A 15,291-nucleotide genomic window follows, 5' to 3' on the forward strand; every position below is an offset into this window, starting at 1 on the left:
TTAAAAATATTTCAGCTACAGATGGGCTTTAACATCAGAGTTGGATTTTAGTTAACAAAATAATTGGAATGGTCTAATCTTTCTTCCCTTCCTGGCCCTCCTTCCCGTTAGAAAGATGAGAAACAAACCCAAGGCTTTGAGTCCAAACTTTCATATACTTGCATGCTGAACCTCTGGGGTGCCTGCCTTAGTTTTGGACCTGGTCCCATCTATATCTATTGTATTAAAACAGTTGAAGGCATTCTTTTTTTCCCCTTTTCCTCCTGCAGCTGGAAAACACTAGCCTCTGTTTTAATGAAAACAAACATCAATGCTGCCTGTTGTATAAGCCTCTCATTGGTCCATTTTGCTTCAACTGAATTGGCCTGTATATCTGTAACTTCATATAAGAGATGGGTTGTGTAGGTGTGGGATTAAAGTATTTCCAGTCAGAAAATTTTCAAATCCATAAAAAACTCAACTTCTGCCAGGAGCCTCTCCTGTTTAGGCAAGGCGAGCAGGAATTTCGGACATCTTCTTAAGATGTGAGGGGTGGAAAAGGAGCAAGAATGTGATGTCATCAGCCTATTGGTGAGTTTTTTGAGGCTGAGGTAATTTCTAATAGCGTGTATTTTCACACCTAAAGTGGATGCTCAGTGATGCAATGGGATGTTTCTATTGACATTTCTGTGGATAAACTGCTTGTCTTAGCATTGGAATGAACATCAAAATCTGGGATCATGGTAAAATTTTCCTGTATTAAAATACTGCCAGGTACTTTTATAGAGAGATCTAATTTTTACAATACCACTGCAAATATCACTAGAAATATTTTCTTCTTTGAAATTTAGAAATAAATTAAACATGGAAGTTGAGTAAGAAAGACTTCTTCACTTTTACAGCTTGTGCAGTGGGGCAGTCTGTCACTACTAGGTGATGATTTCTGCATCTGGGTCCTGTTTCACAGTGAAGCCTGTATTCCTAGTTTTGGAACAAAAGATTACCAGAGATAACTGATGGAAAACATATTCCAGTTATTGACTAAGCAGCCTCACCTTCATCCTGCAGCTAATTGCAAAGTTTAAAACTGCAGTAAAAAAATTCCATATTTATCAAGCAATTTGGTTTATTTCTGCTCCAGATAAATGAAACAATATTCCATTACCATCTCTGACCATGCTTTATTTTTTTCTATGTAGACTTGTTATGACAAAATTTTTTAATTTTAATTAAATTTTTCCACATACTCTCTTCATAAAACTATGACTTAGAGAGGCACAATAATTGTTTTTAATAGAAGAGGGTTAATCCTTGTCAAAAATGCTAGAGAAGTATTTGTCACTACTTAAGTTTTCTGTCTGCAAGGAGAGGATCAGCAAGGGTTCCTCAGATCTGCTTTTCAAGAGTGATCTTCGTACCAGTTTAAGGCCTGGTCTACAAAATCAGGTAAGTGCTTGCTTATTTTCAGTGTACAAATAATCTGGTCACTTCAGTTAGATTGTTGGACTGTTTCAATGAGACAGGTTTGAAATCAAGTATTGGCTTAAACACTTGACTGCCTTTGGGATTTGATCTTTACTTTTTTCCCCCAAAATGCTGATTTCATATCACTCTTTTCTTGTCAATAGCCATCACTACTCAGAACTGGATTGAGATTTCCAGTTGATTTCATATATATCACTTGAGCTATGAGGTGGTAACAGCTTTCAGCTGCTGGCCACTCTCCAGCCTGAGCCAAGGTGAACAAGCCTAGAAATAAAGAATACAGTCTGTGCCCTGATTTTCTTGGGAGGAAAGAGGCAAAGACAGCTTCAAGTGTAGAACTCCTATCAGTTCAAGCTTTGCCAGAGCAAGCAAATGCTAAATATTTTCTAAAGTGACATGAATTAACCTTATAATGCCAAAACACGCAGGCCCCTTTCACTTGCACACAGGCAGGCAGAGCTGTCAAAGGCATAGCAGTCCTGCCTCCCTGCTAACAACTTACGGGGATGTCTTAGGTATCAAAAGACACATCAAATGGCACTAGTAACCTATGTTTAGACAAGAGTTGAACCTTCCTTGCTGTGAATAGTCTCAGATGAGGATGTGCTCTCAGGCAAGCTTGTTGCTCTGCCAGGTTCTGAAATCCATCCTCAGGAAAACCCCCACTGATCTAAGGCATGCCAGGATTTCATTTACTGCTGGGAAATGTGAAACCTCCCCTGCTAAAACAGCTTAATTAGGCCATTAAAGCCTGGTATAAAATGGCTGAGATAAACATGGTCAGGAGGACAAAGGATATTGTCAGCACACTGTAAAGACTTTGCTGCTCAGCCTCAGGTTCAAACTGTCCAGAAACACGTTTTCATGAAATAAAATACCTGAGGCCTCTGTGTGGTGACTCCTGGGAGTGACCCTGGCTTTTCCTTTAGATGTCATGGGGGCAGGGAGTCTTAACTCCTTTCCCCCTTCACTGTCTTGCTTTGCTCTGACTTTCAGCTTCTAATTCTGGTATGTTTTCATTTAGTCTGATGTTTAATATGTATGTTTTGGGCAGTTGGAAACACCTCCTCTTTTGTTTTCCTGTGCAGGGCCTGGTTACAGAACAAGGGGTCTGGCACTGTTATCTTCATATTTCTTTTTCAGAAATGTCTTAACAATTATGATTACTCCAGGAGACTGAATTGAAAGAATTCGATAAAGTGTCAGATCTAGGGCTTGCGTATGTACGCGTACGCAAGCAGAATGCAAGCACAAGTCTTCAGTGATGTCTTTATGTCCTTGGGTACTAAAACCAGACAAATCCAAAATATTCACCATAAAATAGCAAGAGAGGGAATTCTAATGTGACATAACAGTTTTTTATATACATCTAGATGGTAAAAGTTTTTTTACTTTGAAGACTCTATGAGTCTTGACATCTATTATGTCAAGAATTTATGCTCAGAAGAAGTGAGATAAGGCTGGAAGCTTAAGAATTAGATGTGGAAAGTTAAATTCAAGTGTGAAACCCACAGCACTTCCAGCAGTCTGCACATTCCTGCAAACAGTTTTATATTCTTATCATTTGAGAGTTATTCTTATAATTTGATCAGGTTGTTAGACCTGGGTGAGTTGTTTCTCTTTTTTAAAATCTGAACAATCTGTTGGAAGTATATACTTGGTTACCAGTACTACAGCTGAGTTTGCCTGTAATTAAGAGACTTTGGAAGGTAAAATATAGCTGAAATTTTTTTTTTTTTTTTTTTTTTTTTTTTCCTCTTTTGGAGAGCTTTATTTTATTGTGTGTCTGAGAATTTTTGACAAAGGCGTCAAGGACAAAACCTTTGCTTTCTTGCTCATTGTCATAATCAGTTCGTTAAACGTGCATCCCTTTATCTTTGTTTTGTGTTTGCCTGAAGTCTTCTCTGCGAATGTTAATGATGAGATAGTTATAATCAGACAATTAATTTCACGAGGATGCTTTTTTCCATAAGCAATTCTTTCACTTTACAGGATAAAAAAAGGTGTAGTTTAGCTGTGGCTACTTCATTGAACTACTACTTCTTGCTTGAGTGTTTTATTAACCTTGGCCACTTTAAATCACCTTTTTGGAATCCAGGACAGAAAACCTCAGTGAATGACGATAGGAATACATTGGTATCTTTCTTTAAGCAATCACATAGTTCGCTTGTAGTGACCTGTCCTGAGGGTGCAGTGGTTCCCTCTGATGTTTGTGGAAGAGCTGCATTAGGTCCAGTGACTTTGTGGCATGTCCAAAGTGAGCATGTCCTTAAACCTTTTCATCAATTGAAACATCTCCTGTACTGCATGAATTATAGTGATACAATTGACAAGGCAGCTCAAACTCTAGTTAAATATCAGTGTCATTTGCTGCTCAAATGTTAGTGTTACCTTTAGAGTAGCAAACTTGCTAATGATGATCTGAGTATCACTCCTAAGTTGCATGAGGCTCACTGTGTCCTGACATCTCTCCAGCGGGCGACTGTGGGATGAAGTAAGTGCAATATTAAAATGCAAACAATCAATTGCATTGAAACCAAGGTACTTAGTGTGGTACTGTTACTGGAAAAGAGCTGGTGTTCAAGGTCCTTTATAATTTTTTTATCTATTACTTCCTGTCTTTACTGTTCACTTATTTTTTCTGTTGACAACTTTTTTTTTTCCTATGGTTTGTTCCTCTATTTGTTATTTTTGCATCTTCTCTATCTGTGACTTTCTGTTTTGTCTCACATCTCCTTTCATTTCATTGACTCTTGTAATTTTAAATCCTGTCTGAAAACATTTGCGTTCTGCAACTGTTAATCATTACATATTGTTTCTCATTCTTGTAACCCCAGCATTCTTTTTTTTTTTTTTGGCATAATTTGTTGATGAGTTGTTTGGTTTTATTGTTCTGTCTAATTGTTGTATTCTGTTATCTGGGGGAAGCTAAATTTACCCTACTTTTTATTATGTTGAGAAACGTTCCTCATTTCTGAGAACACCTGCTTGTCTAGAGTCACAGATGTTTCTGCTGTGGCTAGTGCTTGTACAGCTGCCTATCACTTGAATATGTGTTGGCATTCCCATGTTGGGGTCTTCAGATTGCTGGTCCTCCCCCCATTTTTCAGAGTTAGGGCAGGACGTTACCCTGTTTTATAGATGGGAAGCCAAGATCAAAGCTTGCCTAAGGCACATGGGGGCTCTTTACCAGAGGAAATGATTGAACTCAAGTCAACACCCTAACTTAACAGACTATTCAGACTTTCTTTTAGCCATCTAACCCAACTCAAGAAAACTACCTGGGATCAGACAGCACTCCTGTGTGCATCTCCTTCAGTGGCTGGCCAGGAGTTCAAGAATGCTGATACAGCTCTGTTAGCTTTTCAATACAGCTTCTTTGTGCCCTGCTCCCTGCTGTGGTAAAGGCAGATGCAGAGCCAGGAGGCTGGAATTGAGGAGCTGAAGGCCTTGAAGGAAACATGAAGTCACTAGTGGAGAACTCCCATGTCTATTAAATGGGAACACTGACCCCTCTGCTGGTGGTACAAGAGCTTGGACTGAAGTTTCAAGTTGTCATGCCAAGTCATGTTATCTGTGCCAGCTATTGCAATTACTGCCTTTGGACATGTTGCAGCAACACAAAAGACAGAAAAAACAACTGTACGTTCAGGGGAAAAGTTTGCCTAACTGCACATTTGGTGTGCAACCGAAGTTAAAATCCTGCCTCTCCTGCATTCCTGCATGTTCTCTGCAAACATCTGAAAAGAGGCAGCATCATCTTCCAGATGTGCCTCTTGGTGGTGACAAAGTAGGGTAGGAGAGGAAATGATTGCTTGCTTGCTTCATTTGACTGATGTGGGTCCTTGTTTTATTGCTCTAGCCTGTATTGCTCAGGGTGCTGTTTTGAAATGTGCTGGTCAAACTAACTTGTCGCTTACACTGTTAAGTGCATTGGGTAGTCTCATGTGGTTGCAAGAACTCAAAATCTAGATCAGGGCTAGTGACTCTGCAGGAAGAAGAGAGTCCTGTTTATTTTAAGCTGTCAAAGGCTAATTGTTTCTTAAAGTAAGAGTGAGGCTGTTGTAAAAATAAGATTAAAAAGTGCACAGTATGTCCAAGTGGGGGAGATCTATCGCATCAGCAAATCTTACTCCTTGAAGAGTTGAACCAGCTCAACAGATTAGTTTTGAGGGAGATTTCTAAGCAAAGGGTGTCTCATGCATTGTAGAATATTTCTTGCTCACTTGCTAGTGCAGAAATTTTTACGTGCTCAGTTTCCCCAGGAAACCTAAAGCTGAGAAAGATGCAATTGAGCTGTTCCGGTCAACTGTAGGGTCAGGTTAATATCTACTATAACCTGAAGGTGGAGATCTTCCTTTCATGCAGTTTAAGAGGTTCTAACCTCCTTGTTTAGGAGATGAGGGGAGTCCATGCCTCTTGGCTCTCTGTCCAGGTGAGCATGCTGAGTGGCGCTAGGTGAAGGCAGGAGTGCCTTTCCACACCTCCCACTACAAAAAGGGTTTGAGAATCACTGGAATGACAAGGTTCTGTAAATGGGACCCAAAAGATTGGGGCACTACTTTGAGCAGGAAGAAACCTATGCTCCTGTCCTTATCTCTGAACTGTTTCTTTACTGTAAACAACTGTTGGATGTGAGCGTGAGGGCTCTGCTTTCAGATTTGATCCCTCTCAGTCAGAAGAGGAAACTGAACCTCTCTATCACATCTGGGGTTAGTGCTGTAGTATGGGATGGGGGCAGAGGCGGGGGAAGTCAGGCAGTGCTGCTCCAAATTCTTCCTCTGGTGTCCATATTTTAAAAGAGATGGGTTGTGCTCAGTTTTTGGAGTAAGAGGTATAAACCACCTGTCTCCAGGAGGATGTTCCAGGCTGTGGATCCCAAGTAAAGTGAGGCTTTTCTGAGAAGTACGGGAGAGGTTTTTAGGGCTCAGCATTTCCCATTGGCTACTGCAGGTCTTTGGATGCTGACTGAGATTCCAAGCAATTCCCTGCTTCTTTTTTTTTTCTGCTTGGCTTTGGGTTTATTCTGGATTTGGATGCTGCTCTGGGGTACTGATAATGTGTAATTTGGCTTTTCCAATCTCAAGGCTCTCTGAGCTCCCTGCCCTCCCCTTCTTTTTTAAAAAGGAGAATGCTTTTGAATATATAAAACTGATAGTCTTGCAACTTAGTACAGAAAATGAAATGTTTGGGGAAAGGAATTTACATCCATGGGTAGCTTTCTGCCATTTCAAGATATATTTGGTGTTGGATTATTGAACTGTGCTAATAATGTGGGACATTTTTCCCCATTTTTGATCTTTTAGTGTGTTTTAGCTTCTGCACAGTTGGAGGCTTTATGTCCCACAGGAGGTATGTGGCAGAGCTAGTCAATGAATCCAGGTATCTTAAGTTGTCCCAGACCAGTGTCTGAACCTCAAGACCACCTTCCTCAGTATTTTGCCTATAAATGTTGTCAGTGATGCATGCTGGAAATTAGAGCTGTTACTCATCACCTATTGGTAAGAGGCAGGAAAGAAGTCCATAATGACAGCAACATCAGCTGTTGGAAAGTTTGACAATGGGCCTGTTAGTCACTATCAGTAGCTGCCTTCCTGTCTCACCTTCATAAATGCACTTCTGTGCCATAGCAGCAAGAAATCTCAGTGGAACATAATTAATGGAGCATGCAGCAGGGGCTGCCTGCTAGGTAATATATGGCAGTGGATGACGAGGGATGCTGAAAATTATTTTTAATTAGCAGCAGAAAGTGTGTTCTGGAGTATTTGGACTCATTTTCTTTAGTTTAATGTTGATTTTTATTGAACAACTCTTAATTTGTGTAAGAGCTTGCCAGAAATTTCTTATTTGAAATGAGTTTTATTTATTTATTTTTTAAAATTTATTTTTTTCACTTCACACACAGATTGAGTCAATTGTACTTTGTGAAGAGACAAGATTAAGTAGAAAGTGCTTAATGGCACAACATAAATCAAAATATTCCAAATACAACGAAGGGTAAAATGTTGTAATCTTGGTGGCCTCAGGAATGGTGCTAAGAGAAAAGATGTAGTGTAGTGACTGATGATGCTTATAACACACCAGTGTAGTATTTTCATCAGTGCACTTATTTTTTGTTTACCCTTCTCTCCTACTGTCTGAAAATGTAAACTGTAGTTAAGGAACAGAGGATATGTCCTTTAATTAATAGCAAATTTTTCTTTCTTGTGCCAGTTGACAAAATGTGATTACTCAGGAAAGAATAAAAAGCCTGAAGAAAATGAGTGAGATAACTAGAATTACTCATAATTTCCTATGGGCAAGAATTACTTGTATGTTTTATTACCTAGGTACTTCATCCTCCAGACTGACAGTATCAATGGGATCTGACAGTTTTGATTGTGTGTCTGTTTTTTTTTTTAAACACTATGTACATTTTATATTTTCAGAAATATTCTCTTGGTTGTCTTCCTAATGCAAAAGCACTGGTCTGTATTCTGCAGCTACTTTGAATGTATGCTAATGTTAATTTTTCATCTATATGGTGTATTTTTTTCTGTGATAACTTTCTTAAGCATAAGCTGTATTATATGTATTAGTACATACCTTAATTGATCTCACAATAAGTGCCACATAAGCAGAGATGTAGACATATAAATACAACTCTGTATCTTGCGTACCTTGCAATTCAATGCATATATCAAAGTTTATATCCTCTGTAATTATCCACTTAAATTACGAAACAGGTACCGTGCCAGCTTTGCCATTTATAATGAACTTATTTTGGTGCTTGTTTCAAATATTCTAAAAACAGTGCGGTCTTTAAATAAATGAGACACAAAGCACCCTTATGGGAATGCAGCAAGTAATGAGCACTGGAGGGGGTTTGTTTCAGAAGTTTTACTTGCACACAGAGCACAGCTTGGGTGTGAAGGAACATAGGATTAGACTTAATTACGGTATTATGATTTATGAGACTGTACACTGAAATGTAATATCCCTGGTTCAAAGAGCTCATTATCAAACAGAATTGGAGAGAAAACTGGAGTTAGAGAAAGAACCAATTGATTTAATGTAAAAGTGAGTTTACCTCCAAGCTGTGTGGTAGTAATGGAAATGAGAGAGGACTGGAATGTTGAATGGAGATGAGTGGTGTGGCTGTTACCCCTTCTGTAGTTCTCAGCTGGGCTGTGGGTAATGTGGGTATTAGTCAGGAAAGAGAGGGGAGATTGATTTAACTTGTGTGACTTTAAGTCTGATTGAATTTCCTTTTACATAATGAAGGGATTAGCTAAACAGCCTTTACAGGGTTCTAAGACTCACTAGAAATCAAGGTTATCCTATATTTTAAAAGTGTCACAGAAGAAAGAGATCAATCTTTGTCTTTCCCAGCTTGGAACATTATTTCCTGAGCAGCATGTGAATCTTTGCTCCATTAGGTGTCTTACCGCACAACAAGGTGTTTGAGAACAGGATATGCAAAAATGCTTTGGTTTATATCCCTGTTTTAAAACAAAAAAGGGATCTCAGAGCTGGGCATTGAAAGCCTACCTGAGCTTCAGTGCTGTCTCCAGACCTACTTCCCCTCCATCATGGAGAGCTTGTCCTTCTCTGCCCATTTGAAAATTTGCCCAGGTTTTGACAGCACTGAGTTGAGAAAAGGATTTCATTCAGACTCCTATGACCCCATGTGCTGTCTTGGTGCCTGCCTCTTGCCGGAGGGTGGCAGCGGATGTTCCCTGACAGAGGCAGCTTCTCCTCTCTGCTGGTGCTAGGCACCAAGAGGCCCCAGCATGACCTGCAGTTGTCTGGGAGGTGAATCCCAGTTTCCAGGATTTCCAGCTTCCTTTCCTGGGGGGCACAGCAAAGCTGCAATTGTCCTACTGCTTTGTGTTCCCTATCTCTGGAGAAGTAAAAGTAATTTCTGTTTTTACTACCTCATTTCACTTGAAATATGAAACAAACCAAGAAATTACATTCTAGCAAGGTAATGGTTTTGATTGCAAAATTGGAAACAGAGTTAAACAAGGAAAGCAAAAGACAGAAAACAGGCTTAACATGTACTTGTTATTCATGTCTTCTATTAGGTATTGCTTGAGGTTTTGAGGGGCTGTTTTAGCTGTGATAGTCAAAAGATTGTGTCAGGAGTAGTCTTGTTGCTCTACTGCTTTTTTTCCCAACTGTCTTTCTGTGCCTGAATCTCTTGTCTTCCTCTTACATTCAGTTGTTTGTATTTTTTTGATTGCTGTTGAATAGAAACAAAGCCTTGTCCAAAGCATGTGATTTTAAAAACAATTCTTATTTATTGTTTAATAATAAAAAGGACCCTAAAGTGTTGACCAGGCCAGGCTGCCTGGGGCTGTCAGTGTGAGCGCTACTGTACTCTGTCTTGCAGTGTACCTGAGAATGAGTCACCCCTTCCAGAGCCCCTGCAGCGCTGGTTCTTCTGCTCAGGTTTACCTTTTGATTTAGTAAGCCAAGCAAGTTGTCAATATAAACTTCTGGTAGATTTTGCAAGCCATGTCCATGAGTACTTTTTTCCCTCTTCCTGTTGCTCAGCAGCTTGCCTTCTGTGCCTCTAGTTTGAGGGGGTCCTTTTGTGCTAGCAGGAATGCTTTGGAGTTTGGCAACTTAAGATGCTGCCTGCATTGAAGCTGCCCTGGCCCTTTGTGGGCTTCATAGGTGCATCACATTGCCTGAGCAGGATTTTCCTTGTGGTTACTTCTGCTGGTTGATCAGTGACCACGGGGTTGCTATAGGTTGCAGAAAAGAAAGCAGAAAAACAGTCTCCCCTGTCCTGTCAGTGCTCCCTTGCTGGCCCCTAGACAATGAAGGGGAGAGGGGGAGATGGGTGTAGAGGGGTGTATTGGTGAATGTAGGGTGAGGCAGTAGAGAAATCAGCAGAGCAAGGGTGCATGGGAAAAGGTTAGGTGCGTGTGGTGGGGCAGTAACTGTATGTGTGTTCTAAAAGGCAGCACACATTAGAAGGGAAGAAGGGCTGAAAAGGAACAGAAGATTGGACAGTTGCTGAGAGATCTGCAGTCTGCTGAAAGAAGATAACTATGAAAGCTCTTGGCAAACTGTCTTACATCTTTTCAAATTACTCCACACAGAAAGAAATCAGTTTGTCACTGTCACTGTTTACTTTAATATTTCAAACAGTGTAGGTCTGTGCTGAGGCTAGTATAGTCCCAAATAACTGAATATTTGATATTTTTTTTCTCAAGGTTCTTGGTGTTGTTTAGGAAAATACATAATAATACTGCATTCTTCAAGAGAATGTCTGACTTAGTTCCTCAGAAAGAAATAGTAGTTTTAAGATGACCTGTGGTACTTTAGGCAATTATTTGTGTAAAAACACAAAAGTCCTTACTGATGTGGTCCCATACTATGATTTGCAGTGTATGGTTGACTTGCTAAGTGCATGTGATGCCCAATGCTTTTGTAACAACCAAGGTTATATATAATGAATTGTGGTACTTTGGTAATCTTATATAATAAATTTTGGACAGTTCATTTGAAATGCCCTTTTAGGTTGTTGCTGCCACATGAGTGAAGGCATGGAGGTGAACCTTATATGAAATTACTTGGCAGAAGACTAGAAGAGCATATCCAAGTGTTGGTAGTTATCATTTGACACTAAGTTAAGGTTACTACAGTTCTTCTCTATACATAGAATTGATATAAAAACAGTAATCAAGTTTTTGTTTTTTGACCTCTGACAGATAAAAATCAGTGTCATTAAAAAAAAAAATTAACAGACCTTGAAATTGAGCTTTTTATATGAATCTCAAAATACAGAAGCTTGTTATGATCCAGTGCTTGGCTGACTTATCTTGATTTTCTTTTAGAGATTTGTTTGAATTTCAAACAGCTTTTTTTTTAACCTGCATTTGACACACACACACACACACAAGTTAATCAGTGTTGCAGGGGCAGCTGAAAGCATGCAGTCGCAGAATTAGGAAAACAACTACCTGAACTCATAGTAAGCCCCAAATTTTTATATCTACTATCCCCAGTTAAAAGACAGCAACCCAGTTCTTAGGTTTTTTTAAACTATTTTTACTGTAAACTTGTGCAGGTATTCCTGTGTGCAGAGCAAAGGCAGGTCCAGTGTAGAAGGCTCTGAGCCACCCAGCTGTCTGCCTGCCTCCTGAGTGTACTTCGGGTGAAAGCTGGAGGAGCAGGAGGCACAAGCCACCAAGGCATCCCCAGTCACCCCTGAAGGATGTGTTTCATTTCAGTGTGGGGAATTTCGCATGGCTTCCGTGTGCATCTGTATTCTGATGCCTGTGAAATTTTGTGTAGTTTATATAATCTTGGGCACTGTGATGTGGAAAGTTCAACTAGGCAGCTAAGTTGGATGTGAGCAGTATAGTTTTGTCTGGAATCTTGCAGTACCTGACAGTATTTGTAAAGTCACAATTCCCAGGGCTCTATGAATTTTGGATATGCTCAGCTTCTTCCTTGTGGATGTGGAAAAAAGCTTGAAAATGTGAATGGTCACAAATGAAACGTGTAAGAAGTTCCCTGGGTTTAGTAGTAATTTTCTTAATTACTAACTTAAAATCAGTGTGTATGTGTGTAACTTACAGTATGTGAGTACTTGAGACTGGAAACTGTTTTTTGCATGACCTCGTTGATCTAATTTTAAAGTTAGCTAGGCTTTGATTTCTGATAGGTTCACAGTTGTTCCAGATAACTGAAACAGTAGTGTGCTTTGCTAAAATATTTTCAGTCACCTTTTCAATCTGGCTAATATTCTTTTTATTGTTCAGAAGCAATAAATAGGAAGCAAAATGTGTTGGGAAAGACTAGATATCAGTTTTGAAAACACTAAGAGCAGATCCTTGTACAGTTAAGAGTGATGAAAAATGTTCAAATGCATCACTAAGCAAGTTTCATTCTTTTGACCAAAGAATAAAAGTTTTAAGGCCACCTAGAAAGTTTTTAAAAATATATTCCTTCATTTAAAAAAACCCAACGAACTGCTCTGAGTGAAAAAGGTTAACTGCCTGTTGTTAGGATTCACTTTGATATCTCAGACAATTTCTAATTTAGGTTAGCCTTTTGCTAAGGTAGGCTCAATTTCAGCTAAATGCACCATCCTCTCCTTGCTTTCTGCCACTTCACTACTGTTCTAAATTTGAAAAACAGGGCCCAGTGGGCTTGGCCATTTACAGAGCGATGAGAGGCCAGGGTTAAGTCGAGAGTTCTGTGGGATTTCATTGTTCTAAAATGAGGTTTTCCATCAGTCTTACTGATGTAAAAAGCAGGTAGGGCAATGTCTGTAATGCTTCTCAGGTTGAAGACAGAACTTAGTAAGTCAAGCTTTACCATCAAACAAGTTTCATAAGTAATGAACTGATGTGATAAATATTTGGATTTTAGTGTTGCTGGAAGAACCATAAAGCTGACTGTTTCAGTGAATACAGGAAGTCCAAGTTTCAAGTAAGATTTTCAGGTATGTTTGTAGATATCCTTTACATATCATTGCTGTCATCGTACCACGTTATTTATAAAGAATATTAGAATACAGAGAAAAATCTTTGCATTTAAATGGTAAAAATACTAAATAACATACAGAAAAATTACTGGATTTTTTTTTTTTTTGGTGGTGGGTAGGTAATAATTTATTTGTGTCAGGCTATAGGTGACAATTTGTTATATATATGTTATGCAGAAAAATAAAATAGTGGCAAAGTTTCATGGTGTTATTTCCTATATAGGTCCTACACCTGCAAATTTGTAGACTTAAACTGCAAATAAGTCATGAGGCAGTTTTTTAAAAGAACCTGTTGAAGAAGATCAAAGTTAAGATTTCTACTTCCCTGGCTAGGTCTTCAGGAGTACTAAAAGATTGGTTATGACTTGATCATGAAACCATTCAGAGGCAGGCTTTTCAGAGAGGGTACTGCTATGGACCCTGGGCAGCTGCAGGATTTGGGTTAGAGGTATGCTCAGTTAGTGTTAGCAGTGGCTTCTCTTGCAAAAACAAAACAAGGTCAGAACCTGGCAGGCAATAAGTTTTGTCTGTATTAACTTTTGTAGTTGAACAGGTTTTTCTGCCACTGAATGTAGGCACCAATTACTGTAATCTCTCCCCCTCCCTCCATGTATATCAAGGATGTTGTAAAACCATTACATGCAAAGTTCTGTTATAGCACCTCATTTGAAGCAATACTGTGCATTAGGCTGGTGGAGTCAAACTCTTGGTCTGTGGGACCGTTTCATCTGGTCCATTTTCTTTCTGTGGCAGATTAAACTGTGATTAGGCTGCTCTTAATAGAATCATTTTACTTGAGTAGAGCTGGAAGTGGGACTTTTGCAGCCAGAAGAAATATGTATCTGTTTTGTAAGCTCTGCCTTAAATATCTTCTGTGAATTCTTGGTCCTTCCTCATTTAAAATGGTACTGAATTCTTCTGAGTGAAATGAGATAGGTTATTTAGTCTAGTTGAACAGGAGAAAAGGGAGGATGATTTTCCTGTGTATTCAGTGAAGTATGTTGGTAGCTCTTTCTCTGTGGTTTTTGGTCCTGGTCTCTGATCTATGCAGCCTGAGGTGGTTCACTGAGGTTCCACATTTCCAGCATTTGATTTACTGTGCCAGTTGTGGAGGAACAGGAAGCTCGTTTTGTCCCTGTCACTGAGCTCTGGCACTATGAAAGAACAGTTTGTGCTGGCAATGGCATGCTTCAGGGTATCTTTTGCACCACTGACACTGCTTCTGCCACAGCACTTGCAGTTTGTGTGGTTGATGGGAGGATGTTGAAGCAAAAATTTGAGCAGTAAAGGGATCCACACAACCCAATCAGTAGATAATAAGTGATTGTCTGTTATCACTAAAGAGTCAATCTTATTATGTACAGTTTCTTCTTCTAGGGTAGTTTGAAAATTGAGTCTGAGTCTCAGGATGCCAATGAGCTTTGGTTTCCTGTTAGTTTGCAGAAAGGAGGAGATGGTCTCGTCTTCACCCATATTAGGGGTTTATCTCAGAAGGCTGATGACTTCACCACTACCGAGTCCCTAGATTGAAGGTAGGATCTTTCAGGACACTGTGTGTAAAGGGGCTGAGGATTTCCTGGAAGGAACTGACAGGTTCTTTATAATGGTATAGATGTAAATGACTTGATACCCTTTCTGTATAGGCTGAACTCTCCAAGGAGAGGCAGTGGTCAGGACTTCAACACTGCCCCAGCTGGCTAGTGGCTCTTTGTGTTCTGCAGATGATGGATTTTCTTTTTGGAGACTGGTGTTCTCACCTTAAACTGGCACCTGAGTGGCCGGATGGATTTCTGTGTGTCTGGATTTCTGATTTGTATTAGACCTAATGCAGAAGCAACTGCTTTCAAATGGATCTTGGCCAGAGAGCATTGCCGGGAGGTGCTGGGAAGTCTTTATTTTACTTCTGCTGCCTTTGCTACCATGTGTTGAGAGGAGGAGAAGTGGGATATTTGAGCCATCCCTTGCAGGTGATTAATTGAGCACTCGCTGATCAGGTGTTTTTTGAACACTGTGTTGCCAGAATAAGTCAGCAGGGAATCTGATCCAAACGCCGTTTGAAAGTCTGCTCCACAGCTATGACAAGATTTGTACTGTTAGCTGGGAGGAATTTATGCACAACTTTAAGTGCTGTGATGCTTTTTTTCTAATTTCAGGATGACAAGTTAGATACAAACTTTCCTTTTGTATAACCACAGAACTTTATATACAAACAGTTATTTTTACTGATAATTTCCTAGAAAAAAATTAAACTTGAAAGGTAAAGATAGAAAAAATATGTTCTAAAACCTCTTCAGTTTGAAGATTAGAAAAAAGAAGCAACAAAGGCTCAAGCTCACTTC

The 15,291-nt window shown here is 39.5% G+C and overlaps 1 protein-coding gene across 1 annotated transcript in view; it reads left to right on the forward strand.

Moving 5' to 3' along the window:
- The first annotated feature begins 1,299 nt into the window (after positions 1-1,299).
- ITPR2 (inositol 1,4,5-trisphosphate receptor type 2) overlaps positions 1,300-15,291 on the forward strand; it is a 283,088-nt gene continuing 269,096 nt past the window's right edge. The window contains exons 1-2 of the mRNA XM_026864631.1: positions 1,300-1,425; positions 2,637-2,725. Coding sequence (XP_026720432.1) covers positions 1,300-1,425; positions 2,637-2,725 — 215 coding nt within the window. The remainder of the gene's footprint in view (positions 1,426-2,636; positions 2,726-15,291) is intronic.

This window comes from Athene cunicularia (assembly GCF_003259725.1).
Source record: "Athene cunicularia isolate RWA chromosome 1 unlocalized genomic scaffold, athCun1 chr1_part2, whole genome shotgun sequence".
NCBI classification, from domain to species: domain Eukaryota; kingdom Metazoa; phylum Chordata; class Aves; order Strigiformes; family Strigidae; genus Athene; species Athene cunicularia.